Below are 25,630 nucleotides of genomic sequence, written 5' to 3'. Positions count from 1 at the left end.
ATGGCAAGGCTTCTCGGACTGAAGCAGGATAAGGAGGATGTTGATGTTTCTATTTTCCAGATGGCAATGCACATTGCAAGTCAAATGAGCTCTAGGAACTGCACAGTGCACTTAGCAGAGCCAAAGTAGATCTCCTGCCTTTACCTGGTAAGACTGTCCTTACAGCGCTCCTCAGTTTGCTTCTCCCTGCAAAGCCAGTCATTTGCCATTTAGAGCCTTCTAGCCCAGACTCAAACTCTAACAGTGAGCAAACCCAGCTGGGGAAATTCATATGGATGTGTGTGCAAATTTTGTTATCTAAAATACTGAGTAATTGTATTAGGAAGGTGTACAGTGCTGCTGTGCTGTGTGCTTCAGCTATAGCACATCTCCTGAAGAAATGAAATCTGTGACACAGAAGTTTGGCGGTCTGGGAAGGGACGTGCCCTAGCAACAGCACGTGTTGCTGGGGTTCCCCAACCACCTGGTAACGATGCTTGTGTGAATATACATGGTACAGAGAAGTCAAACGTTACCATCTTCACAACACTACCACCAGCCTGGACCAGAGGCAGGAGAGTTTGCTGGCAGCAGTGCACAATTGCACAATGAAGGTTCTGCATGTGTGTGTTCACGGATGTTCACTGAAGAGCAGAAGCAATTGTTGTAATTAAGGATTTACATAATTCCATAAATTTTCCCAACAGGTTTAGGGAAGCGTTATTATTTACTAGCTGTTCCATGAAGTCGGTTGGGTGTACCGCTGTATCTCTGCACAAGGCTGGAGTGCACACCTCAGCAACACTGATGCTGAGCCCAGTTCTTAGGACAGTGCGTGACAGGGTAGGTGATGGCAATGCAACCTCTGGTCCAAATCTCACTTCACTGCTGTTGTTCAGTCAGTATGGACATGAAAAGAGGTGAAGGACAGGAGCTTTAAGTCCAGAGGTAGCTACAGTCAGAACAAGATGAAGACGTTTAGTGTAAACAAAAATCTGGTTCTGTGCGGTCTAGCGTGAACAGCTCAGTGTCTTGTAACATGCATTCCTACAGCAGAAATGTGTGGTTTTGTTAAATACTTCAGAAAAAAAAAAAATGTATTGAAGCTTATCTCCCCCTTCTGGAAACTTCACCTCTACAAATGCCACAGCAATTGCAATATACAGAAGTTACCTTTCAAGTATTTGTTACTTTCATTTTTAATGCTTAAGGACATACAGTATTCTTTATTTTATGGTGTTTTCATTTCTGGTATGATGAAAAATAAAATTTTATTTTAAATTAAAGTAAAATGAAATTGTTTATGCTGGGTTGCTGAGGGCACTTCTTGTGTTATTAAATAGACCATGTTCGATCCAGCAACACCAAGTTGCTCAATAAAAGTCTGCTGCTCAGAAGGATTTTGTGCCCTTACCTCGTACGTCTGCTAAAATGAAATCAGTGATTTACGCCCAGCTGCTACTTTATCACCGTTTTCCCTCGCGGTGCATCAGGCTCCTGCTGGGCGTTGTGTGCTTTCTTGGCAAAACAGCTCTTCCATCGGAAAGGTGTGATAACCTGCAGCGCAAATTCTTGCAGACTTGGAAGAGTGCTCTTCGTCGCTCCGAGGGGGCGGCCCTGCCGTGCCCGCCCCCAGCCCTGCCGCCGCTCGGGGGCCCGGGGCTGCCGGCATCGCCCGGGGGCAGCTCCGCGGGGCCCGGCCCGAGAGGGCGGGAGCCCCCCGGCCCCCGTGCCAATGGCTGCGGGGGGATGGCTCTGCCTGGACGTTCCCGCTCCCTTACAGGATGGAAATTCCCGGCCTCCCCGGGGAGGGAGCTCGGGCTCCGCGCTCTGAAAGGCTCATTTATCCCCGCGCTGCCGCGCAGAGCGGCGGACACGGGCCCCTGCGCCGCCGCCTCCCCCTGCCCGGCGCATCCCGCGCCCCCCGCCCGCACCATGCGCCGCGCCCCGCCGCTGCTGCTGCTGCTGCTGCTGGCGCTGCTGCTGCCGGCGGCCCCGCCGGCCGGCGGCTCCGAGAGCCCCAAGGGGAAGCAGAAGGCGCTCCGGCAGCGGGAGGTGCTGGACGTGGTGAGAACGGCGGGGGCCGGGGCGCGGGGCTGGGGCGGCCGGGGGCGCCGTGCGGGGCGGAGGGGGCGGCCGGAGGAGCGGCTCTTTTATTGCTAAGATTGGGGGAAAAAAACCAAACCAAACCAAAGCTACGAAGAAAGGCCGGTTTTCGGAAAACCTCGCTGCTGCGCCGGGCCGCTCCGGACCGGGCACCGCCGAGCTCGCCCTGCGCCGTTTGAGTTCTCTCTTGAATTTTTTTTTTTTTTTAATTACGCCCTGGTTGTGCTGAATCAGGAAAATGCTGAGAAGGGGTTGGACGGGCTTTGGCAGAAACCGCTGGTTTTCGGCGGCTGGGTGGGTGTCTTCGTGTTTTCCTGCTCGAGTCAGAGTCTGTGGGGTTTGCGGTCGGAGCCGCCGCGGGCTCCGCGCCCCGTCGTGTCCGCCCGGCCGAGCGAGGCCGGGCCGGGGGATAAAGGCTGCACTGTGAGCTGGTTCCTGCCCTCTGCAGACTGCCGGGGCAGCGCGGGAGTCTCACAGCGCCTGCAACAGAAGTAGTGAATGCAGTGTAGTTCCTAAAAGGCTAACGAATAAATGATGGACTACAAAAAGAGAAATAAAAGGACTGCCCTTTAGCAGCCATTAGATACTGTGAAAACTGTTATCTGCACGCTTACCGAAACAGCTTTTCTTTGGAGCTACATAAATTTATTATTCCCTTTGGCACATGGACTGCATACTGCTGTTTGCAATTCCATTGCAACTAGAAACCTGAATGCGTTGGGACTATCCCATCTCAGGGACAGAAGAAAGGAGGGAGATTTTCCAGTCCTTGGAATGCAGAAAGCAGATGTGATGCTATTTCTGTGAGCTGCTGGACTGCCATTCACCTCCTATAGAAAATCAGTGGCATTGCCATTTCTTCTGTGATCTCCAGAGAGATCCCCCAAGTGATGTGCTGGAAGCACCACGGGTGGCAGAACTCCTTCCCTTTCTCACCACTCATTACCCTTCCACTTTTGGTGAGGAAATTTAATTGCATTGAGAATAAAGAGTCTGCACACATGGAGGAGCTTCTCTTTTCTATTGGAGTGGTGTTTTAGTGTCCTTTGTACAGGGGATTTCTCTGGCATTGCTTTGTGCTTTCAGGTGTGGCAGAGTGGGCAGCGAAGTGCAGGTAAATAAATGGCAGCCGGGCTGGGCACAGCCTGGTTGTACAGACAGCTTCAGCTAAAGCCCTTCCAGGGCAGACTGAGGGCTTGCCCGAGAGGGGATCCTGTCTTCAGCAGACGTTTTCATATTGAAAGATGTTTTATGCATTTCCAGCTCAAGAAAGCATGAAAAAGATTTGATTTGGCAGGCATAGATGAATTTAGTTGGAGTGAAGCCTGAAGCCCAGGTAATTCTTCCACTCACATCATTTTTTTTTGTGTGCAATGGCTCAGCTGCTCTCTCTGGAAGGAGGCAATGCAGCTCTGGGTGGCCCCTTGTGATGCACGTCGGGACTGGGGGGGACAGTGAGACAGCACATCTGAGGTTCGGCCACCCCAGCTCTTGCCCATTTCCATGTCCGCATGATTTCTGTGGTGATTAACTATGTGCAAAAGCCAGACCCAGTCACTCTTACAAATGGAGTCCAATGGGAAAACAGCAGCAAGAGCAGATAACCAAGGCTGTGTGAAACAGAAATGTCTTTGCATCATTCTCATGGTCCCTCGGTCGGTGTGTGCTCTGCCAAGCAGTCTTCTCTCCAGCTAACTATTTTTAGACATGGCCTTCTTGATTGTGATATCCCGCTAGTTCCACTGCCACTGGCCAACAGTGTTTTCTTTGGTGAAAACAGCAAAGGAATGCCAGCATTCTTTAGTTCGTCTTACTTCTTATATAGTTACTGATTTTCTTTATAGAGTGGCTCCAGCTGAGCCTCTGATGCCCATTCTGTTTTTTTGCATCAAAGCACAGGAGAAGGAACAACCCCAGAAGAAGAAAGTTCATGAGTCTGATAGAAGAGAGAGGGCAGGGGCCGTAGCTTACAGCTCCTGCGATGCAGATAGTGGCATGGCTTGCAGGAGGGGAAAGAGCTGCATGATTGTTTCTTTTTGAAACAGATGGTGATAAGGTGGTTTAACAGGGAAGAAGAGAAATAGATGTGAGAAAGAGGAGGAGGGGAGTATAGCTATTGGTGAGGATTTGGGATGAAGACTGGAGGAAGCAGTCAGTCTTTAGATGGGAAAGAGCATTTGGAGTCAAAGCCTGGCCACCACCAGCCCCTGTGGGCTCCTGCTCCAGGTTTCTGTTCCTGCTCTGCCAACTCCACACATGGGTGCTCCTCCGGCATCCAGCGCTCATGCTGCTGGGGAAGGAACTCTGGGCTGCACAAACCTGCTCTCCAAGGAGGAGAAGCCCAGATCTCATAAGGTATGAAGGCAACATGTGTTAACATGTGGTTGGGGAGAGCAACATTTGACCATTCCTAAGAGTGTGGTGGTAGGGAGAACGCTGGTGTGCTGTCCTCCCCTGTGCACCTTCCCACCGCTGTGAACGGGGATCCTGAGCTCAGGGTTATTCCAGGGTGCAGCTTCCCACATCCACATCAACACTGACACACTGTCCTGGAATCTGACTTGCGTGGCTTGACTATCATGACGTGGTACTGTCCCAGAGGAGTGGTGACAGAAGAAAACCGGAGCTAACCTCCACTCTCTATGAAAACCAAAAGTTTCTCTCCTTTAAGAAAGAAGGGGAAAAAAAAAAAGCAAGCTTATTAGCTGTGACAGTTACACAAGCAATGGTGTGTTAGGAGAAAGTAACTATTAATATACAACTTTTTTTTTCCTGAATTGGAATGTTTTGAGTCTTCTGAGGTTTTCCAACAGGTTTTAATCCTTAGACTAGAAAAATTTTTAATTCTAGGATTTATGTACCCTTTCGTTAAATAATTGGCATCTTAATTTACAGCAAATTCTGCTGTGACTGCTTATCTTTGAAATTGTATTTTTCCTTTTTCACCTCTTTCTGGGTGCTCCAGAAACAGCCCATTAGTTTCTGTCGCAGCAGGGGGTTTTTGTGTTTTGTTGTTGTTGTTTGTGCTTAACTTGGTTAGCCTTGGAGCTAATGGACGGAAGCAGCAAGATCTATTCTGTGTTTCAGTACAACGGCATGTGCTTGCAAGGCCCCAGTGGCGTTCCTGGTCGGGATGGGAACCCGGGAGCCAATGGGATCCCCGGGACGCCTGGGATCCCTGGACGGGACGGGCTGAAGGGGGAGAAGGGCGAGTGCATGCGCGAGAGCATCGAGGAGTCCTGGACACCCAACTTCAAGCAGTGTTCGTGGAGTGCGCTTAATTACGGCATTGATCTTGGGAAGATAGCGGTAAGTGAGCTCTGCCTGGATGCTGTGCGCCACCAGCACGGCAGGCCTACATCTGCCTCTTTTGACTGGGGAGCAGCAATTGCACAGATTTTCTACTGAAGCCTTTTTCTACATATAAGGGTGAACTTCTCAAAGGTTTAGCTACTTTGAATTCATGTCAGCTGTGTTCCACAGCTATGTGCCCATTTCATTTCTGTAATAGTGTTTCAAAAGAATGATGTGGCTGGTATAAAAGTACTTTTAGAAGACCAGATCTGTGACTGTAAGGTTGAAAGTCACACTACCAAAAAAGTACCTCAGGCTTGCCCAGAATAGGGTAAGGCTTTTGCCATTTCAATCATAAGGAACAGTAGAAATGTACTTCTTTAATCTGTTAACTGTACCCGTCTTTGTAACTCCTGATTCAAAGTGGTTGTTCACTGTTCACTGAAACTCAGTTGCAGGGTGCTGCTGCAAAAAGGATCAACATTGTTCAGGAGCAGAATTACCAAGTGTTTCCCTGATTAACCCAAACAATCTGTCCTCACTGCAGCCCTGAGTAAAACAAACACGATGCTGCAAGCCTAGAAGAGGGGAAGAAATCCCAGATACGAAGCAATGCCCAGACTGGCTAGAGAACTTGAACTGCTATTGCTGTGGCTAGAGTGAAAATCAACTCTTTTGAGTAGACATCTCTTACTGCCTTGTACTTCCAGAACTGTCCCTAGCTTTCTATCAGCATTTTGAAGACAGAATAACAACGTCTTAAAAACCTGAAAGTGTTTTTCAGTTGTGGAGCTTTCATCACGGTTTAAGCTTCTCACAAATCTTGTGGTAATTGTTAAATCCAGGTTGTATTTATTTGCCACACTCTACTTTGTTTTTTTTTCCCTTCTCTGTTTTTGTCTTTTTCTTTCAGAGGGAAGTGACTAAAAAACATTCTGAAAACAGTTATAGGAAATAGGTTCAAAACCAGAGGTTGCTACCAAAGCATTTTTGTCTCCTTTTAGGAATGTACATTTACAAAGATGCGCTCGAACAGTGCTCTCCGTGTCCTCTTCAGCGGATCGCTTCGGCTGAAATGCAAAACTGCCTGTTGTCAGCGCTGGTACTTCACTTTCAATGGAGCAGAATGTGCTGGGCCACTTCCTATTGAAGCCATCATATATTTAGATCAAGGAAGCCCAGAGCTGAATTCTACTATTAATATACACCGAACTTCTTCAGGTATGTATGCCAAGCCCACAAGAAGAGAGATGGAGTAGGAGCCAGTAGCAAATCTCGTTGCCAAATGCAGCGTACAATCTTCCGTAGAAAGTCAAAGGCTGAAAGAAGTGGCAGACGAGTGGCCAGCCAACACTTGGTGCTGTTACTCTGCTTTCTCACAGTTAACTACCAATAGTAACAGTATTGGAATTATTTATTAAGTGGTACTTTATTACCGTGGTATTTTTCATGGTACTTACATTCTGCAGTTTTGAAATGATAGAGATTTCTCTCCAGAAAGTTCTACTGATCTCTGCTACAACATGAATACAGGGACATTCTGTTCTGTATTAGCACATGGAGAAAACGCCTTACTGCCAAGTAGACAGTATCATCCTGGCTTAAAATACTGATATTTGAGCATTATCTGTGCATAAAATGAGGCTTATTCCTCCTGGAATTTATACTATAATTTCAGGTGCGGCACAGAAGTACCTCTGAAGTGAAATATCTAGGAACAGTTATTCAACTGCTAAGCAAAAGGCAAATTAGTGAAGTAATTGAACATAAAAGGAGGTGACACTAGGAAAAGGCGGCTAATGTCAAGTCTCTACTCTTCCTCCATTTTCTTCCCTGTACTATTTCATGACCGCATGAAAACTAACATCTAGAGATAGGATAGGGTTATTTTCATCAAGGGTAGGACCCATCTGTATTCATTAACCCACCTCCAACTGGTGGTGCCAGTGGGGAAAAAAAACAGGCAGGAGATGTGGAACTTCGTACAGAAGCAGTGAATTAGGAGTGGAAAAGATTACAGGATGGCAACCAGCTTTGCAGGGCTGAGCTGTGGGAGTTATGGCTGTATCCCAGCCCCCTCCCCATCGCTGCTAAAAAGATGGCTGGGTGGGATTGGAGCCATATCCCAGCTACCAGTCTGTAAATGTGGACATTTAGAGAAGCAGAGAGACCTCCCATTTAGCCATCCTGTGGGTTGTGATCTGCTTCAGGTTCAGCCACAAATGTCAACAGTAGCATGGATAAAGGCAGTGCATGCCTCTGTAACCTGTACTGCCACATCTCTAAGTAATAGTTTTTATTTCTAAAAATGCTGTTCAGGTCTAACTGCACAGCATGAGCTTGTGTCCACCCTCAGTTGTGAAATACAAAGCAGCTGTGGCTGCCGAGGTAACCCGATTTTTGTCTTTAACCAGTGGAAGGCCTGTGTGAAGGGATCAATGCCGGCTTGGTGGATATTGCCATCTGGGTTGGGACTTGCTCAGATTATCCACGGGGAGATGCTTCTACTGGATGGAATTCAGTCTCCCGAATCATCATTGAAGAACTGCCAAAATAACTTCATCTCCCTTTCTATAATCACTCCCTTTTAAAAAAAATATTGTACAATTTTCTTCAGAAGTTATTTCTATAGAGCTGGATGCAAGTATTTGACTGAAAGGCACCAAAGTCTTGCATCTGTAGTCTTTGTCTAGCCTTTTTTTTTGTACATTGCAGAGGCTTTTTATAATAATCATTTTAGAATATGAAAGACAAGTTCATTAACTTTTTTAATTCCATGTTTGATGTATGAAAATATACCACCACCATTTTAAGAATTAACTGTTAACTTTTTGTATCAAATAAATAAGACCTTTTACAAAAAAAAAAAAATCCAGGCTATTTTATTGATCGTCAAATTGTTTAAGGTATTTTACATTTACAGTTTTTAAAAATACTTCACAGAAAATTCTAAGACAGTAAACTCAGGTCTTGCCTTTAGAAAACATACCTAATAGCTACTCCTGTAAACCTGACTACAGAATAGGATGCTCTGCTGTTAGAGTCTTAAGTATCTCAACAAACTCTGTGGACTTAACTGTGACCCAGTGATGTGGTGTGATGTGGTAAGTGTTAAACACCTCATAAAAATAGACTATCTAAGGTCTCCTTCCTCCTTTTGCTCCTTGACAGACTGGATGGCAGTATAAACATTTGGTCTCCACTATTAACACGCAGAAAATAAATAATTTTACAGTTACAAAACTTAACTTCATTGCTCCAGCAAAATGATTGTCATGGATTTAGCCTTTCAGATACATACCATCACTTCGGTGTTAATTAAAAGCTAGCTATATTAAATAGTTTGGAAGGTATAGAAATAAGGCAGGTTGAAATGCCTTGGTGTTCAAAAAGTGTACAGGTAAAGTGAAAGAATGATGTCACAGCTCTTCAACTGCAGCCTCCAGACTGGACAAGTGACAACGGTGGCCATGCCAGCACAGCACTAGCTTCAGCACTCTAAGTATTTTTTTCCAAATGCAACATGTTATAAATATTTTTAAAAATTGTACAGATTCTAAAGGGAAAAAATAGTCATGTTTATAATACAAAATCAATTTTACATTAGTGAAATAAAAACAACAAGAAGAAAAAGCATGTACAACATGCAGAAATCTACACTCTTCTCATAAATTAAAAGGAAGAAAATTACATCTCAGATAAGACATTTATTTCAGCCATTTAGTATTAAATATCAGCTTTTTTTCTGAACAAGTTACAAGATTTCAGGCTTTCCCTGCTGCAAGCTTATGTGTGATATTGCTGCAAGCCAGCAAGTTATACAGCTGGTGTTTTGCCTCTGAAGAACTGTACTGTTTTCATTGGCTTGGACGATGGGTTTTAAGGTATCTGAACACAAACAAGTTACTATGAGCTAAGCTATGGTGTGACTTTACAGAATGTCAGTTAACGTACAGTGACTGTGTGTATGCTTGCAGGCTCTTTTGCATCTATCTTGAAGTGCCAGTAGCCTGTTCTGGGCCTAGAGCACACTAATCCAGGATAGTAAGTGCCCGACTTTTATTCCTTTCTTATGATTTATTGATATGTCTTCACAATATTTTTTGGACCGTGGGTGGCAAGAGTTAACTCAGTGTTCCATTACATTCATCTTTTGTATTAGAAAACACACAAAACCAAGTAAACACCCTCCAAAGGCAGAAGAAGTTAGTAGCCGTTGGGGACCTGTACAATAATTTGCATGGTAAACTTCAGCAAATTTGATCATCAGCTAAATACCCATGGAAGCCTCCATAACAAAAACCAAAGCCAGCCAGAACGGTCACATGCCCTTTTCAGATGAGATTATCAACTCCATCCGCATAGGGGATGGGATCTTGGAGAAGAAAGTGTAAATTATTAATAAAGAATATACAAAATGTAGCATGTGGCAATAGTATCAACAGAAACAAGCAAGTGGATTTCTGCATTAAGATTCAAAATATTGAGCAGTTTCTTTAGTCTTCCAGATTTTAATGTAAAACTGAAACCAATTCGCTGATCTGTTAAAATTTTATTTTAAAAGCCTTATTTCTGCTTTAGGTTAGCCTTCTGTTAAACAGGAAACTTATCTAAGTGATTATTCAGGTGTTTTGCTGGATAGTATTCCCTGCTCCTTGTGAAACTGATTATTTCCCCCTAGCTGTTGAATGCTTGCTAACTTATGTCCTCCTTAGTTACGCGATACTTTCTAGATATTTAATACCTTCCTACTAAAAACAGAAGGCAGATGTTATGGCCAGTAATGTATTTTCTTAAAGAAGAACTAAACAAACCCAGACCTCCAAAAAGTGCATATCCTTGACTGCAATTATTGGCATGCAAATGAACAAATTTACTGAGGTGTACTGTAATTTAGTTTAATCGCTAAGTTAGCAATCAATATGTTCTTACAGCCCTTTACTCCAACCAAACAAAAAGACATTCATGGATTTTTTTTTAATAAAGTCCTGTGCACAATATTTTTTAGACTGCTTATGGATTTTATTTTTTTTCCAGAGAATATTATTGAAAGTGAGCATGGTCTTATTTGTTACCACAGTGGTTTGAAAATTGCATCTCTATGGGATTACTAGAAAAATCCCATGTTTTTAAAATGTAAGCCTACTTGCAAATATGCATTTACTTAGTAATATTTGGTCAGATGTATCGGTAATGGAGACGGAATCTCACAGAGAAAGGGAGAGAGACAGAGACTAAGAGAGGGCAGACAGGGAAGAGGGAGAAAATAAGTGGCCAGCAAAGCACACAACATACACTTTGGTCTGGTCCTCAAAGAAAACCAAAAACCACAATGCAAGTCAGTCCTGGTATGAGACAAGAACGGGGTTTCATCAGATTGGCAATTATTCAAACCCAAGAATGGACAGCTGTTTCACAAAACAATTTGAGTTTCCAAACTGCACCCCACTGAGGCAGCATTTTTGTGTTGGATAAGCAATGGAATTTGGAGCATTCCATATCCTAAAATCTGACAAATAACACAGAGGTGAATTCAGAAGACACTGCTGTAAACAATTACATACTTTCTTCATAAGACTCAGATTTAAAGAAGTTTCGACAGCCCCCAGAGTTGCTTTTACATGAAGTTTTCCACTTCTTAGGGTAGAATCTGACCAACTGTTATCTTGAGACTTGTCAAAACAGATTAGTCCGATATTCCAGGCAGGCCAGGATGAGCTGAATTGCTCCACAGCTGCCTTCACCCAGTCACAGTGCTATTATTTCACAGTTGCGGAGACATCTGGTGCAAGCAGACACAGCTGATTCAGAGGGAAGGCAGCAATGCAGGAACACTCAGCAGAAGAGATGCTGGCAGGGTTTTACTATCTCCAGGTTCTTTACTCAAAATACTAGATGAATTCAGAGTGTCAAAAAATACCGCTGAACTAAATCTCTCCCAGATCATAAATATAAAAAATAAATGATATATTCCTTATGAACACAAGCTCATACCTTTAATTATTTTCTTTTCTAAAACCAAGTAAAAAACCAGACACATTTTCATAAACAACAAAGGTAATACAGCAGGCAGGAGTCACTCTGATCACATTGGGTATAATTCCTTTGTAAAATCCGTGAATTCCTTCTTTCCTTTAAAGACACAGAAGAACATTTAGTTTTAATTAATGTCTTTTAATAGAAATCAGACATAAAACAAAGCCTGGCATTTTTCTTCTTGTGCTCTCACTAAGAGAAGTACTTCAGGTCAGAAATAACAATTTCAGAATTATTTCTTACTAGAGTGTTTAAAGAGCCGTAATATATCAAATCTTCTCTTCTCTTGTAAACATACAAAGGTGTTCTGCGGGTCAGTTATTTAGCCTAGGGCTTGGGTGGTGGGTTTTGGTGGTGGTCTGGGTTTCTTGTGTGGTTTGTTTGTTTTTGTTTGGTTGGTTTGTGTTTTTTTGTTTGGTTTGGTTTGGTTTTGTATTGTCTAAGTAGGAGGCAATTTACTATCTTTCTTCATGCAACAAGAACGGATTAAAATAATTTAAAATTTCTGTAGCCTGTTACAAAAAGCATTTATAGATTTAATCTCACTGAAGCCAGTAAGGCTGAAAGACTTGGTGGTTTTGGGTCATGTAACTGCAAGTGAGCTGAGGGTCAACGTACCTAAGGAGAGTCACCATTTATGTTCAGAGAAGTAAAGCACCTTTTGATTCTATGGGCCAATAAATGAGAATCTAACTTCTCCCACTTGGAATATTCATACTTGGAGTATTCATGTTAGAATTTTCCAGAAGTTTTACTCTCAGCTCCCTGTTTTCCAGCCCTACAGCGGCCTAGGCCACCTGGAGCTGGAGTACAGTTAACACAGGTCCTGGAGTGCGCTTGGGTGCGGTTTACACTACCCTCCCTAGGGCTCCAGTTGCATTTGTTTTCTAATGAGCAGAGTAGTGGCCCCAGAATGGCTGTATACATTCACACTTCGTATCAGATCTAATAAGCCTTCCTATAGACTGCAGCACTGAAAAGCACAGCGCTGAGGGAACAGAGCAATTTTCATTTTGATGGTTGTACTGTCTCTTGAACCAGAGGTCCTGGAACAACACAGCTCCTTTCCCTCATTCCGGTGGCACCTCTTAATACCCCAGGAGTTGGTCAACCCAGGCATGGGTCTCTAGCAATATGCTGCAACCCAGAAATATTATCCAAAGGAAGCTTAACATTGGTTGCATACTGCTAAGGTGGCCAAGCTTACTAACTACAGAATTCTGTGTTAAAACTCTAATGTGCTTTCTGGAGCTGAGGGAAGAGGTTTGTGAGAAGATATGCACAGGTCTGAGGTAACAGTTCTCTGAAGGCCCCACAGGATGCTGGGACTAAACTACAAATGCAGCTAGGCCCCAGGGTAACCCAGGACATCAGTGTGAACAGCTCTACCTAGCTCCCTTCCTCCTGCCAGGAATTTGGATTAGCCACAACCCCCAGCAGCACAATTCTCCTGTGTATGTGACAATCTAAAGCAGCTCAAGGGAGACTTCACTGTTTAAGAGCCTCAAAATGGCCAACTCAATGTTATGTTTTAACCTGTGAGATTTGTTGGGGAAGAGAGGAAGGGCGGCAGAACAAACAACAGAAGCGTGCAGGCTAGCACTGACCCTCGCCTATCTCCTCCTTTGTCCTTAGATTATTGCTATTAGTGGCATCTTGTATGAAACAACTTTGTTCAGCTAACATTTTGTTTGGTCCAGGCTGCACTGGTTCTGCAAGTCAGCAGCATGAGAGTTCTGATTCTGTAAGACTCACTTTCGAAGACATAAGCTTTTAATTTTGCATGCCTACCTCCATGTCCTGCCGATCACATCAAACACACCAGAATATGTATTATGCTGATCTTGAAGACGAGCTCGCACAACTTGATAGGGATATGTTGCTGACACAGCAAATATTTTGGATACAGCTGCCATCATTATGTATTCCACAGTGTTCTAAAAGCAACAAAAATTACCAGGGTTGCCTTAAGTATAGTTTAAATTACACAGTTTCCTAAAATCTTATTTGATTTTCCAGTGTTGAACTAAAAAATACTCCAGACGTTTTCCTTTTATAATACACACATTTAAAAAATGGCAACATTTACACAGTGCTACAGGCAATTAATTGTAAATTGTGTTGTGCCCTCTCAATCCTAACAAGTGAAACACTTTCAAAAGTAACTGGCTTTGCCCAACTTGCACCTGACCAGTTTTCCGTGTAAGTGATTAAGACTATCGCCACAGATTCTACAAGTACAACAAAAAAAATCACTCCTCTCTCTAAAATCCTCAAAACACTTGCCAAAACAAGAAGTTGGTTTCCCTACAAGAAAACAGCACTACCCAGTTGTTTGTTTCTAAAAAGTGAAAAAGCATTATTTCCTTCTGTATATTCTGCATTCCAATTAGTGTATGTAAATGTGGCTGTTCTATCACGTAGACAAATTGAATGAATCTCCACTTGTTCACATGCCACAACACATTTTTCTCCTCAATGTTCTTACCAGTTTTGTATCTGATACTCTGTTTCTATAATTGTTGTATCTCAGTTTCAAATCCTCATATGCCATGAACTGAAGTGCTCCATGTGAAGTACCAAACAGACCAGGCACAAATCCCTAAAAAAAGGGAATAAAACAAGGTTAAACAGCAACCCACAAGAACTACATAACTTGAAAGAGCTCAGCTGACACACACATATGTCCATCATTACTTTAAAAATTGTGACGGCACACATTTACTGGGTGGTATGACTCAAAGCCCATTCTGGGTTACTATTCTTAGTAGTAGGCATCACACAGAAGTGTAATGTTACTTTTCTCCAAATGACCTACAGGGTAAAGACGTCTAATGAGTGAGCAAGATAAAACAAGTGGCCTAGAGCCTCCACCTCACAGAGCGTAAGCACAGATCTTAAAAAGCTGCTAACATGGATCAGATTGTGAGAGCATAAATCAAGCTACAGTCTTGCAAATGTGCTGCTCAGTGTCTGCCCCTTTCCAGGAACTGGCATTACACTGTTTGGTCCCTACCTGAGTCTGGTAAGGCAATGACAGAAGCTGGTGTCACTTCAGTGAGGAGGGCTATCAGGAGCAGAGATACAAAAAATGATTGTGATCAAGTCCTGGAGATCGGTATGTATGTGTGTGTGTGTATATATGGACTTAGAGATGATTTACATTAAAGAATCTCAAATCCTGTGTTCAGTTTTGGGCCCTTCACTACAAGACACTGAGGTGCTGGTGCAGGTTCAGAGAAGGGTGACGAAGCTGCTGAGGGGTCTGGAGCACAAGTCTGATGAGGAGCAGCTGAGGGAACTGGGGCTGTTTAGCCTGGAGAAAAGGAGGCCGAGGGGAGACCCTATTGCTGCTACAGCTACCTGAAAGGAGGTTGTAGCATGGAGGGTGTTGGTCTCTTCTCCCAAGTAGCAACTGATAGGACAAGGGGAAATGGCCTCAAGTTGCACCAGGAGAGGCTCAGATTGGACATTAGGAAAAATTTCTTCACTGAAAGGGTTGTCAGGCATTGGAACAGGCTGCCCAGGGAAGCAGTTGAGTCACCATCAGGTTATGGTTGGACTTGATGATCCTGAGGTTATCTTCCAACCAAAATTATTCTATGATTCTATGAAATAAATCTAAGATTCGGATCAGTTTGAGTGCATTCCTCACGCTGCTCAGAGCATATCCCAAAGCAGCCCAGCAGAGGTGGCCAAAGGTGTAACAAAGCAGACCGGGAAATGGTCCCCATTTATAAGAAGCAGTAATGGATAGTAAGAATATAATATGAAAACATATAGAAACCTTTTCCTTCAAAAAAGTTGAAGTGAAGGGGAAAACAGGTGTTTTCTGAAGTGTCTCAGCAAGAAAGAGAAGGTAGGAACTCCTTCAGGAGCAGGAATAGCTCAGTTGAAAATGAGCTGACAGCTGCATGGGTTCTGAGAAGCACTAATTCTCTTTTTGAAGAGTTGGTCAGTTACACTGGAAAAACACAAATAAATGGAGAATTAATCTTGGCCACAAATTACTTAAAGGAGACAAACACTTGCTGAAAACTGTTGCAAAGGGACAATTATGGAGTAAGTGATCAAAATGTGGGTAAAAGTATTCAAACAGTTTTATCTTATTTCCCATGATCCATTCAGGTAAAACAGAGAAATTAAAAGATGTGTCCATACATAAAACTCTGTATTGGACTAAAGTGGAAGCCCAGAATGTTGAATAAAGAATATACTGATAAGACCCTGGAGAAGGAGAAGAAAAAGAGAAGGGACCCTGGTAGAAGTCCTTTGAAATGTCTGTTTTAACAGGAAAAAAACAATAAATTACTTCATGAACTCCTAACTTGCAGAAAAAACCAAAACAACTAAACAGCAGGCATAAAATTTGCACAGAGCTTCTACCACCTCAGAAATCAGCTCTCTAGATGCTATAGATTCCTTAAGTTTAGGATAGCACAGAAACAGAGGAAGTGATTTTTAGGATCTTTTTGATAAATGAGGATGAATTTCTTCTCCTGTGAGAAAAGAATGGTCATGAACTAATTATCAGTGACCACGAACTGACCACATGCATTAAGGGCTAGCTAAAGTCCCAGGAAAAAACACTTCCCCAAATGAGGACAAGTGGAATTAAACCAAACGTCTACACAGAGTCATAGAATTTCATGGAGTTTGATGCCAAAGGGCAACAACAGAGGCAAAAGGACAACTCTGGTTTTCAGAAATCCTGGATCAGAAAAGAAAAATAACCAGTAATATAAAAACTGAAGAGAAGGAACAGAAGGGAAACAAAAAAAATGAAAATATCAAAGAAAAAATTTTCTGGGTCAGCAGAACAAGGAATGGTATGAAATTTATGTATAGTGATGGCAGGGAAAATCTTCACAAACATTTGCTCATGATTAAACAGTTAAGAGTGTTAAAAGAGGAAATAACTGCTCTCTACTTGGAAATAATTAGAATTACATTTTTATATCATAGGAAAATGAAGTAATATTTTCCCCACTAACAAAAGAAGAATGTTAAACAACATTTAAGAGTGCTGAACTCTTAAATTTAAGCCAGCAGATTTGGATAACTTGCACCCACGAGTCCTAAAGCATCTAGGGATGATATTATACTTGCTAAATGAGTACCAGCATGCTCTAAGTCTTCTGGTGATGGGACAAGGTTCCAAAGACTGAAGGACTGCTAATGTTGCGCTAATATTAAACAATGCAAAAGGGACTGAAGCAACTGTTGGCCAATGCGCCTCAGTAAAATAAGAGCTGACTCAGGCTTCCATTGATCATACAAAACAATATGTACTTATGGAAAAATGCTTCAAAGCAAAACTGATTTCTTCACAGTAATGAAATAACTTGGCAGGGGAAGTTTTTGAAAGATATTCCTACTCTATTTTCTTATTCTTACAACTTTGCGCAAGAATCTTTCTTGCTACAAGATTTGATAGAATTTTATATTTATTTTTTATCGACAATATGACTGTGAAGACCAATGTTAAAATCATTTCACTCTATGAGCTGTTTGTTTTTTTTAAATTTAATATTCAAGTCTATCTTTAGAAAATATTTGCCATGAGGGCTTGACAGGATCAACGGTTGTTTAAAAATGTCTATTATTCTAATCCTTCAAAAAGTAATTCAAATAAGACAGAATTAAATGTATAATCAGAAATGGAAATGGTAAAGTATATAATCCTGAACAGCAGACAATGGGAAAAAATTGTATTTTAAAGCTGGCTTAAACAGCTGTTAAGTGCCAAAGATCCAGGACAAGAGAAAAATATCCTGTTGGCTAGTGTTTCAAAGGTTGCTCATCACAACGAAGACAGGCAGATGTGTACAGTGGAAAGCCTGTGCTTCTTAGTAAAGAAGGGAATTACAGTTAATTTGGTGATGTGGTACTCACACCACTGCCTGAAGTGTTTGAAAGCTCATGACAGAGCAGCCTCTGCTATACTTCGAAACAATGCAGCAGATTCCTCTTGTAATCTCTTTAGCATTGTCTTCATTTGGGTTCTCAGTGTGCAAAGACCAGTAGTATCAACGTCCTGCTCTGACAACTTGTGCAGAAAGACACTGGAAGTATGTCGTTGTCTCCCTATGCATCTTCAGTCCATCATGATGAAAAACGACACCATCTTTTACGTGCAAGTTACTTATACCTCTGTCTCTCTGTAGAACCTGGGACTAAACTGAAGTCAAGATGGGAAAATCTCAGTGTATGTTGCTATATACAAGTATGAAGACTTAACAAACAATACCCAACAGAGCATTAGCTTTATTAAAAGACAGCTTTGATCATCCTGACATTATTAGCCTTGTGCCCCAAAGGACTGGAAGAAATTGCTCGGACCAGTAACAGCATCTTGTGCAACAGAGAGAAAGATATGGAATTGCTTGGACAGAAATACCATTCTTTAGAAGATTAATCTCAAAATTAATCAGAAAGAAACTACTTCCAGATTTTATTTCCAACCTGTGGTGGTATTCTCCAAGATGCCCTTATTTGCCATAAGGAACTCTATCTGAAATTAAGATTTTGAGGAAAAAGAAGACATTCATATGCACTACAGCTCCTGCAACCCAGGGCAATTAACAAACTTTAGCTGTCAACTTTCAAATAAAGCAAGAAAAAGAAAAAATGAAAACTGCCTCAAAACCAGAAAATGGAGGAAGGATGAAGTATGGACAAGTCATTGAGCCACCTGATGAGGTGTCTTTTTCCCCAGTATAGAGAAGGTTGAGAAAATCCTGACGTCAAATAAAAGTTGCTCAGTGTGCATAGTTATGTAGGTCACTCGGGACCTATTCAGGTCACCTTCTTTGCAGACTTAAGCAAGTAATTTGCACTTTGAAAGGAAGTAGCTGGTTTAGTTTCCCACTTACAGATTAACACTACAAAGAAGCGTCTAGTGCCAAAGGCAACACATCTTAGATGCATTAATAATCTGAAAAGTAACTCAATGGAAGGATATTTTAAACCCTAACAGATGCAAGAAATTAGAACTTATCTACGTGGAACAGAGCAGACATCCAGGCAGGCAAGTCAGAAATCCTGACAATTCCAATTTAGGAATAAGTAAGGTGCCTTGTCTCTGGTGTCAGAATTTGGCGTTCACCAGTATGTGGCATACTAGTCTTTCAGCATAGGAAAGATTATACTTTTCACTGCAAATAAAAAGTTAATGTTCAGTAATCAGGTCAATCCCTAAGAGACAGTGTTCTTGTTCTAAAGCATTACTTGCAGGAGAAGAGCCAGACTGAATTAAAATAGGCTTCTTCACACCTTCCAGGCACTGATGAACACATCTTGATGTCATGGCCTGAAGGAAGGAGGAGGCAAAAAGTCCAAATCCAGTTGCCATCTGTTTCCCTAAATTAAAGGGAATAAAAACCCCACACATATGCAGACCATATTTAGAAGTCTGCAAATTTTATGGATCTAGAGATGACAGATTACAGACCTCAATAACTAGAGGGCAAATGAGCAGTTGTGAAACCGTCCATTGTGGAAGAAAAAAATTAGCAGCTACTTGAGTCATATGTTATGTTCCACAAAATGTCAAAAAGGCAGAGATAAGGGATGAAATGGAAGAAAGCACTAGCAGCAAGATAGATTACACTATTGCTGCCCTCCTTATCCAAATTCTAATTATAGGAAGACTCCAAAAAATAAAAAAGCAGCTTGTTTACTTTCATTTCAGCATTATCACCCAATAGAAGGCCTAGTCATAAAACTTAACACTCTGTTCTTCCGTGTTTTCCTGCATTTCAACAGTATAATAGTTCTTCTTCTTTTTACTGCAGCTCTTTAGTGGGAATGAAGACTCACAGGATAAAGGCAAGTGAGCTAATACAAAAAAATGACTTGCATTTTTTTTTGTAGATGAGTATTTACAAGCCCCACCATGCTACTAAGTGGTGCCAGCCCATCCTGGAATTTTTCTTAAACTTTATTACCTTATATAAGCCACGTATGCCCTCCATCTTGTATATCTTTATAAGAGCATCAAACATTCCTCTGTATTGGCGCTTTGATGGATCGACACCAGCATTATACTGTAGCACAAGTCGTGTCTTCGTTACCCATATTGGGTTTGTAATACAGAGAGTCATGGCTCCTGAGAACAGATGGAAGTTAGATTGACTGTTATGCCAACTCCAAAGCTTGTCCCAGTTTGCTCAGTCCAGTGTAACAGGGGCTTCTACAATGACAAAACTACTTATCGTATGAGAGTACTCATATTACTTAAAGCAGGTGAAGCATATGCCCACCCATCATCCTCCCTCTGTCTTCAAAGCTCACAGCCATGTCCAAACCACTGCCGGTGGGAGCACTTCTATAGAGCATATGACTTTTTGCATATTCTTAGTATGCACTTTTTTTGCCTCACCTTTCCACAGTCAGTACTGTAATCTGTAGTAGATAGGAAACATACATAATTTCCTAATGTATTCCTGATTATCCAAGTTATTTTTGGGGTATACAACTGTTTAATGGACACCTCAGTTATGAGAAATACGCTTAATCATCTTGACAGATTAATTGAAGCAGCCTGCTGTAGCTTTATAGGTTATTGAAAACTCAGTTGTAAAATAACCCACTATTATTTTTCACATAAAACAGTATGTCTTATATTTCAACGTTAAATGAATGTTCCAACAGCTAATAAAAAGTCTTCTCAATTGCCTAGATTAAATACAACACTGCAGAATGTACAAGAACATATGTTAGAAACAATGTATTAAAAGTCTAACTGATAGAAGTTGTATTTTTATTTTGTATCTTTAATTTACAAGAAAACTTAGACCATAGATAAAGATTTTCAAAGACCAACGACCAATTCACTTATTATATTTACTTCAATAAGCCTTCTCCTTTCCAGGTGTATGAGTTAAACATTTTATGAGTTAACAAGCTGATAGCAGCAGATTCATAGTTATATTTTTGGACTCAATATAGTACTTAATAAGGAAAATGCTTATACATGATTAAAACAAAGTCAGAAGGTATTTTGACAACTGCTACTTCTAAGCAAAACTGGAAAGATCACAGTGACCCAACTATTCACCTTAGACATGATTAATTTATTTACAGACAATAAATGATTGTATTTGGACTTGAACACTTACACTTGCGACCTGTAAGAAAAAGCAGCACTGACACAGGAGCAGCATATGGAAAGGCTAGAGGCAAACAATTTTCTTTGCATTCAAACTCACCAGCCTCTGCAGCTGACACTAGGTGTTCAGTTGCACTGAGGGTTTCCAGCTTCCCCTCCTTCTTGTAAGCCTTGATGGCATTGTAACTGGAAAACATACAACATATTTTGGTGAAGGTGAAAACACACATACATTACTAAAAAAAGGCCCAAAATAAGTCTTAAGATTACAGAAAACATTAGGTAGTACACAACTTTTGAAACATATTTAATCAAACTATCTTTGTTTAGCTGATTAATTATCTCTGAGCAGGTGGCTCTTTAAAGTGAACTATGGCAATACATATTTGAATTGAAAAAGTATTACCGTCTTGAAGCAGCTATCTGATTTCAAGAATTAACTTCTAAGACAAAAACTATTAGATTGCCTTCTTTTTATTGAGAGTACCAGTGACAGGTATCTATCTTCTAGCTCAGAAATAAACTGAACTTTCTTCTCTTGATCCAGTTTCCAGTCTTTGCAGATTGAGAAACTGTCAACAGGAGCTGAAATGTCAATAGGAACCTATAGCAAAGCTTGAGGACTGAGGTCCAACAATAATAGAGTCTAGACAACTGACAGGTGAGGTTTGCATATGCATACTAACTAACTGTTCCCTAACATGTTCAATTAATAGTGATCAGCAGTAAATCAGGTCACAGTTACACAGCTAATAAAGTAGAAAAGATTGAGTATTGAAAACCAGGCTTTATTAGCAAAGCTCATCAACTCACAAAAACAATGAAAGAACTGACTGTCAGTATTAAAAATCAGAATCATAGAATACCAGGTTGGAAGGGACCAGAGGGATCCCCTGGTCAAACCTTTCTTGGCAAAAGCACAGTCTAGACAAGATGGCCGAGCACCTTGCCCAGCTGTTAAACATTCAGTTTTAGCAGAAAACTTTATCGTGTTCTTTAATTCTTAACACATCAGTTTAGGTTTTTATTTTTTGTGAGGTTTTAAGCACAGAGTATTGGCACTTTCAGAGGATTCTTCATGAATGATGCCACCATCTCTCAAGTTCCTTATTATTTTTTCAGCATCAAGGGAATGCACTGTACTTGACAACAGGTACTTAACAGGTCTCTGACTCAACTTGCTTAAATTCAAACACAGTAAACCACAATACAAAGGGAAAAAGACCTGGACTTACTAAAAGAACCACAAGTTTATCAGCCACTTGGCACATTTTTATACCCCCCCAAAGAAGATGCAGTGTATATTTGAACATTACATTACACAAAATTTGACACATTTTACGTTCTACTTACAAGAAAAAGTAAAGTCCCCAGGAAGCCCCTGCTCCCAACATGTTTGGAGTTACCCCTTGATATAGGCCGCGTAGTCCTTCATGTTTCCAGACAGTGGTCATACAGTGGAGAATCCCATTATATTTTGGACGCAGTTCCAATCCATCGCTTACTATGGAAAAAAGAAATTAAACTGAAAAACATTTTAGGAAGCATGAAATTTGGCTGTGTAAAAGCCACCACAGAAGTACATAGCCTCCAAAACAAGCTGCAAACAAACATGAAACCTAACTGATCAACTGTGTTTTAGAAGTGTTAAAGAGTTGGGGTTTACAGTTTCATAAGTATAGAACTAAAGAACATTAAGAAAAAAAAAAAGGACAAAGTAACAAAAAAAGAGAAAAAGAACTTTTAAGTCCTGCGAGAAGAAAGTTCCCATCAATCTGATAAGGCTTACTAACTTCACTGCTACACATTTTTAGTGAGCAGCAGCTTTGAATTGAAGATTTTGTTTCTTTTTTAGCGCACCAGCTATTTTGCATCATATTTCAACTGAGACATGTGGGGTCTTTGACAACACATTTCTATAAGGAGTTTAGACAAGCCCCAAGTAACAACTCTTCCTCTTTAAAATGTTCTTCTAAGATCTGAGTATTTTCAATGGATCATGTCTTACTGATTCCAAAGTCAGTTTTTAACAAGCACTCACAGTTATTTCCATCAAAAATTCCTGTGTTCTCCTTCTATTCTCATCGAACGGATTTGCAGGAAAACACGAAATGTTCTCCCACCCAATAACCAAACAGCTCATTTTCTAAATATTCAGAAAAGATCACTGTCAAAAAGATTAAAAAATGCAAGTTTTTGTTTGAAAGCTTTCATTCAGAACACAGATATTCATGCAGATTACAGTGGTAACTACTATTGCTCCTACTGTAACAGCAAGAGAGGAAGTTGGTTACTGATCACACACATGATGCAGCACATGGTGCGATGAAAAGAGATAACAGACACAAGCTGGCACAGAGGGAATTCTGACTAGAGCCTTTTCTCCATCAGAGTGGTCAACTACTGGAAGAAGTTGCCTGAAAAGTCATCTTTGGAGCTACCTGGAACTCCAGCAGACAAGACCCTGAGCAATCCGATCTAAGCAGAGGGTGAACTCCATAGATCTCTTCTGAACTGAATTAGTCTATGATGCCAGCATAGCAGCAGCTTTCATTCTTAACGTAGACACACGGCTAGAATGCGGTTTTACTGAAAATTAATCTTAAAGTTTTAAAGTCAGCATAGTTTACGTGTCCCCACCAAGATTAACCCTGGTAATCATGAATTTCAGATGTTTTCTGTTCAGTGCCACATTTATTATTGATTCTCCTTTGTGTACAGTACTACATGTCATGACTTCGGGACTCAAGACAAAATGCTTCTTCTGAGCACACTGTCACTAAGCCTCAACACCTTGACAATCACTCAAAACTTGAACACAAATTAAATGCCTCTCTTCTACCTACTGGACGAACATTGTGAGACCTTTCCGACATTGCATAAGGTTTTAAAACATATTAAAGGATGTGGGAAATCAGACATATGAATACAAGTCTGTCTGCCATGGATGCTGCTGAGAATCTTCACATCAATTTCTGATCTCAGCCCTTATTTCCTGGTTGAAGACAAATCATTCTTTTCCACCCAAGCAAGCATGTGAAATTATCCTTCTTTCTCTGTACAGTCTGGCTAAAGAGCTACCTGGAGATAAGGCAGAATAAGTTTAACACTGGAGTACTAGCAAAGAACTTAGGTATTGTTCAAAAACATGCTAGTGTGGCCTCAAACAATGGAAAGAAAGGGCTGTTAACCACACTCATATGCAGCAAGGAGGAAGAGTCTACATCCTTAAATGACATCTAAACTCAGTGCATATCAGTACATTATTTTCTCCTGTGGCAAAAGGTGTATTTTGCAGGTATCAAAAACCAACACGTGAGCTATTCTGTCAAAAGATGGGGATCAGATCTCAATGACTCAGAAAAAACTTTTGTAAAAAAAGCCATGAATGTTGGTGAGTCCAACCAGAACCTAACAGATGGAAATTGGGAAGAAAACTGAAACCATCATACAGAATCAGAGTAATTTAGCCTGGCAGTCACCTCCAGAAGTCATCAAATCCAACCTCTGGCTCAAAAGCTCTAATTAGATGAGGTTACACAAGGACATATCCATTTGGTTCCTGAACATTTCCAAGGCTGAAGAGATTACAGCCTCTCTGGGTAATCTCTTTCAGTATTTGACCACTCTCATGGTAAAAATTCTTCTTCCTAATAAATAACTTGTGCATGTTCCCTCTTGCCCTACAACTATTCACCTTCTTTGTGTCCTCCAGTCCCATAGTCACAGACTGCAATAATATCCCCCCAGCCTTCTGTTCCCGAGGCTAAACCGATCCTGCTCTGGCAGCCTGTCCTCCCATGTCACATTCTCCAGCCCCTTCACCAGTCTGGTGACCTCCACTGGAATCACACCAGTATGTCAATGTCTTCCTTTGGCTGGGGAGACCCAAACTAGATACAGTACCTCAGATGTGGTCTTACAAGCACCAAAAAGAGAGAAAGGAGCACTCCTCTCAGCTATACTCTTCATAACACAGCCTATGATGTGCCCACATTAGAATATACAATAAAATCCAACTTCACAAATAGCCTGTTTGGAAATGAAATGCTTTAAATTTTGAAAAAACTTCTCTGTGAGAGTTCACTGTTTGGATTTGGTACCTTGAACACCCATGCATCCATTTAAAATAACAATACAAAGATAACAGCAAAATGTTTCAAATTCTATGAAAGAGAACATGATAAAAAGGCAACATTTTTCTCATATTAACAGCAAAATCAATAGGGAGAAGCTGACATGCTCTGCTCTGGAAAAACAAAGAAGTTAGAGTTCTCTGCAAAACAATGCCACTACTGTTAATAACCAAGTTTATTACAAAACTCTTGTTACACTTTGAGTGCTTAAAATCTTTGGCACCAAGGTGAACTTTGTACATTGGCTTGAGGCAATCTGACTGTTAAAACCAGGCAACCTTGCTGTGCCCTGTGGCACTGGTGGTCGTGGAACAGAGGGGAAAGCCTGGTAGGCGCTCTGTTTCACCTGAAAACAGCCCGAGGCACACGGCACCTTGTATAGACCCTAGAAACGACAGGGAGCTCATGCTTTGGGATAGAAGGCAAAAGAACACGAGGCCGCCCCTTTCAGCCCGTTCGTTCCAGTAGCGCCACGGGCCGAGTCCCGGCACACGGCCCGGGGCAGACCCGCGCAGGTTCGCCGGGCTGCGTTCTCCTCAGGTAACCGTCGCCGGCGTTCTGGCTGGGAACCGGGCAGCTGGGCCAGGGTCGTGCCGGGTAGCACAACGCTCGCTGTCCGCGCAGCCCGCAACCGCAAGTCGGGGTAGGGGGACGGGCTCGGGGGCTTCCCCTGGCGGCGCACACCCCGCCCCGGCCCCGCGGGGGCCTCTGGGAGCCACCAGAGCCCGCGGCCCGTCCCGGCCTCACCTGCAAAGCGGATCTTGACCAGGTCGAGCGGGTGCAGCACCAGGGTGGACACGACGCCGCCGCTCAGCCCGGCGGCCAGGTTCTCCAGCTGCACGTGCCGCAGCACGGACCGCGCGCGCGACGCCGGCGCCTCCACGGCGCACGCGGGCCCCGGGGCGCTCATCGTCACCGGCGGCGGCGCGCGGGCCGGCGGGGGGCGGGGCTGACAGCCGGGCCCGGC

At 42.1% G+C, this 25,630-nt stretch overlaps 2 protein-coding genes across 2 annotated transcripts; one reads left to right on the top strand and one right to left on the bottom strand.

The window, feature by feature from the left end:
* The first annotated feature begins 1,653 nt into the window (after positions 1–1,653).
* CTHRC1 (collagen triple helix repeat containing 1) lies at positions 1,654–10,379 on the top strand. The gene is made up of 4 exons (XM_065831650.2): positions 1,654–2,046; positions 5,173–5,394; positions 6,384–6,600; positions 7,794–10,379. The coding sequence occupies exons 1-4, from the start codon at positions 1,729–1,731 to the stop codon at positions 7,934–7,936; spliced, it is 900 nt and encodes a 299-aa protein (XP_065687722.1). The 5' UTR covers positions 1,654–1,728; the 3' UTR covers positions 7,937–10,379.
* On the bottom strand, positions 10,380–25,603 carry SLC25A32 (solute carrier family 25 member 32). The gene is made up of 7 exons (XM_065832547.2): positions 25,411–25,603; positions 21,881–22,031; positions 20,628–20,713; positions 19,365–19,525; positions 13,904–14,017; positions 13,207–13,352; positions 10,380–11,511 (listed from the first exon to the last, which is right to left on the bottom strand). The coding sequence occupies exons 1-7, from the start codon at positions 25,571–25,573 to the stop codon at positions 11,376–11,378; spliced, it is 957 nt and encodes a 318-aa protein (XP_065688619.1). The 5' UTR covers positions 25,574–25,603; the 3' UTR covers positions 10,380–11,375.
* Between the last annotated feature and the right edge of the window lie 27 nt (positions 25,604–25,630).

This window comes from Patagioenas fasciata, chromosome 2, assembly GCF_037038585.1.
Source record: "Patagioenas fasciata isolate bPatFas1 chromosome 2, bPatFas1.hap1, whole genome shotgun sequence".
Classification (NCBI taxonomy): Eukaryota; Metazoa; Chordata; class Aves; order Columbiformes; family Columbidae; genus Patagioenas; species Patagioenas fasciata.
This window is presented reverse-complemented; position numbering and strand designations above follow the sequence as displayed.

What these genes read in the sequence shown, in the direction of transcription:
- CTHRC1 (XM_065831650.2), top strand. Translation starts at nt 1,729, where the DNA reads ATGGCTCTGCCTGGACGTTCCCGCTCCCTTACAGGATGGAAATTCCCG. An exon ending in AGCGGGAGGTGCTGGACGTG is followed by an intron (nt 2,047 to 5,172) that starts GTGAGAACGGCG and finishes TCTGTGTTTCAG; the next exon opens with TACAACGGCATGTGCTTGCA. An exon ending in TTGATCTTGGGAAGATAGCG is followed by an intron (nt 5,395 to 6,383) that starts GTAAGTGAGCTC and finishes GTCTCCTTTTAG; the next exon opens with GAATGTACATTTACAAAGAT.
- SLC25A32 (XM_065832547.2), bottom strand. Translation starts at nt 25,573, where the DNA reads ATGAGCGCCCCGGGGCCCGCGTGCGCCGTGGAGGCGCCGGCGTCGCGC. An exon ending in AGTGTCAGCTGCAGAGGCTG is followed by an intron (nt 19,526 to 20,627) that starts GTGAGTTTGAAT and finishes ATCTGTTCTCAG; the next exon opens with GAGCCATGACTCTCTGTATT. An exon ending in GAGTATCAGATACAAAACTG is followed by an intron (nt 13,353 to 13,903) that starts GTAAGAACATTG and finishes TGTTGCTTTTAG; the next exon opens with AACACTGTGGAATACATAAT.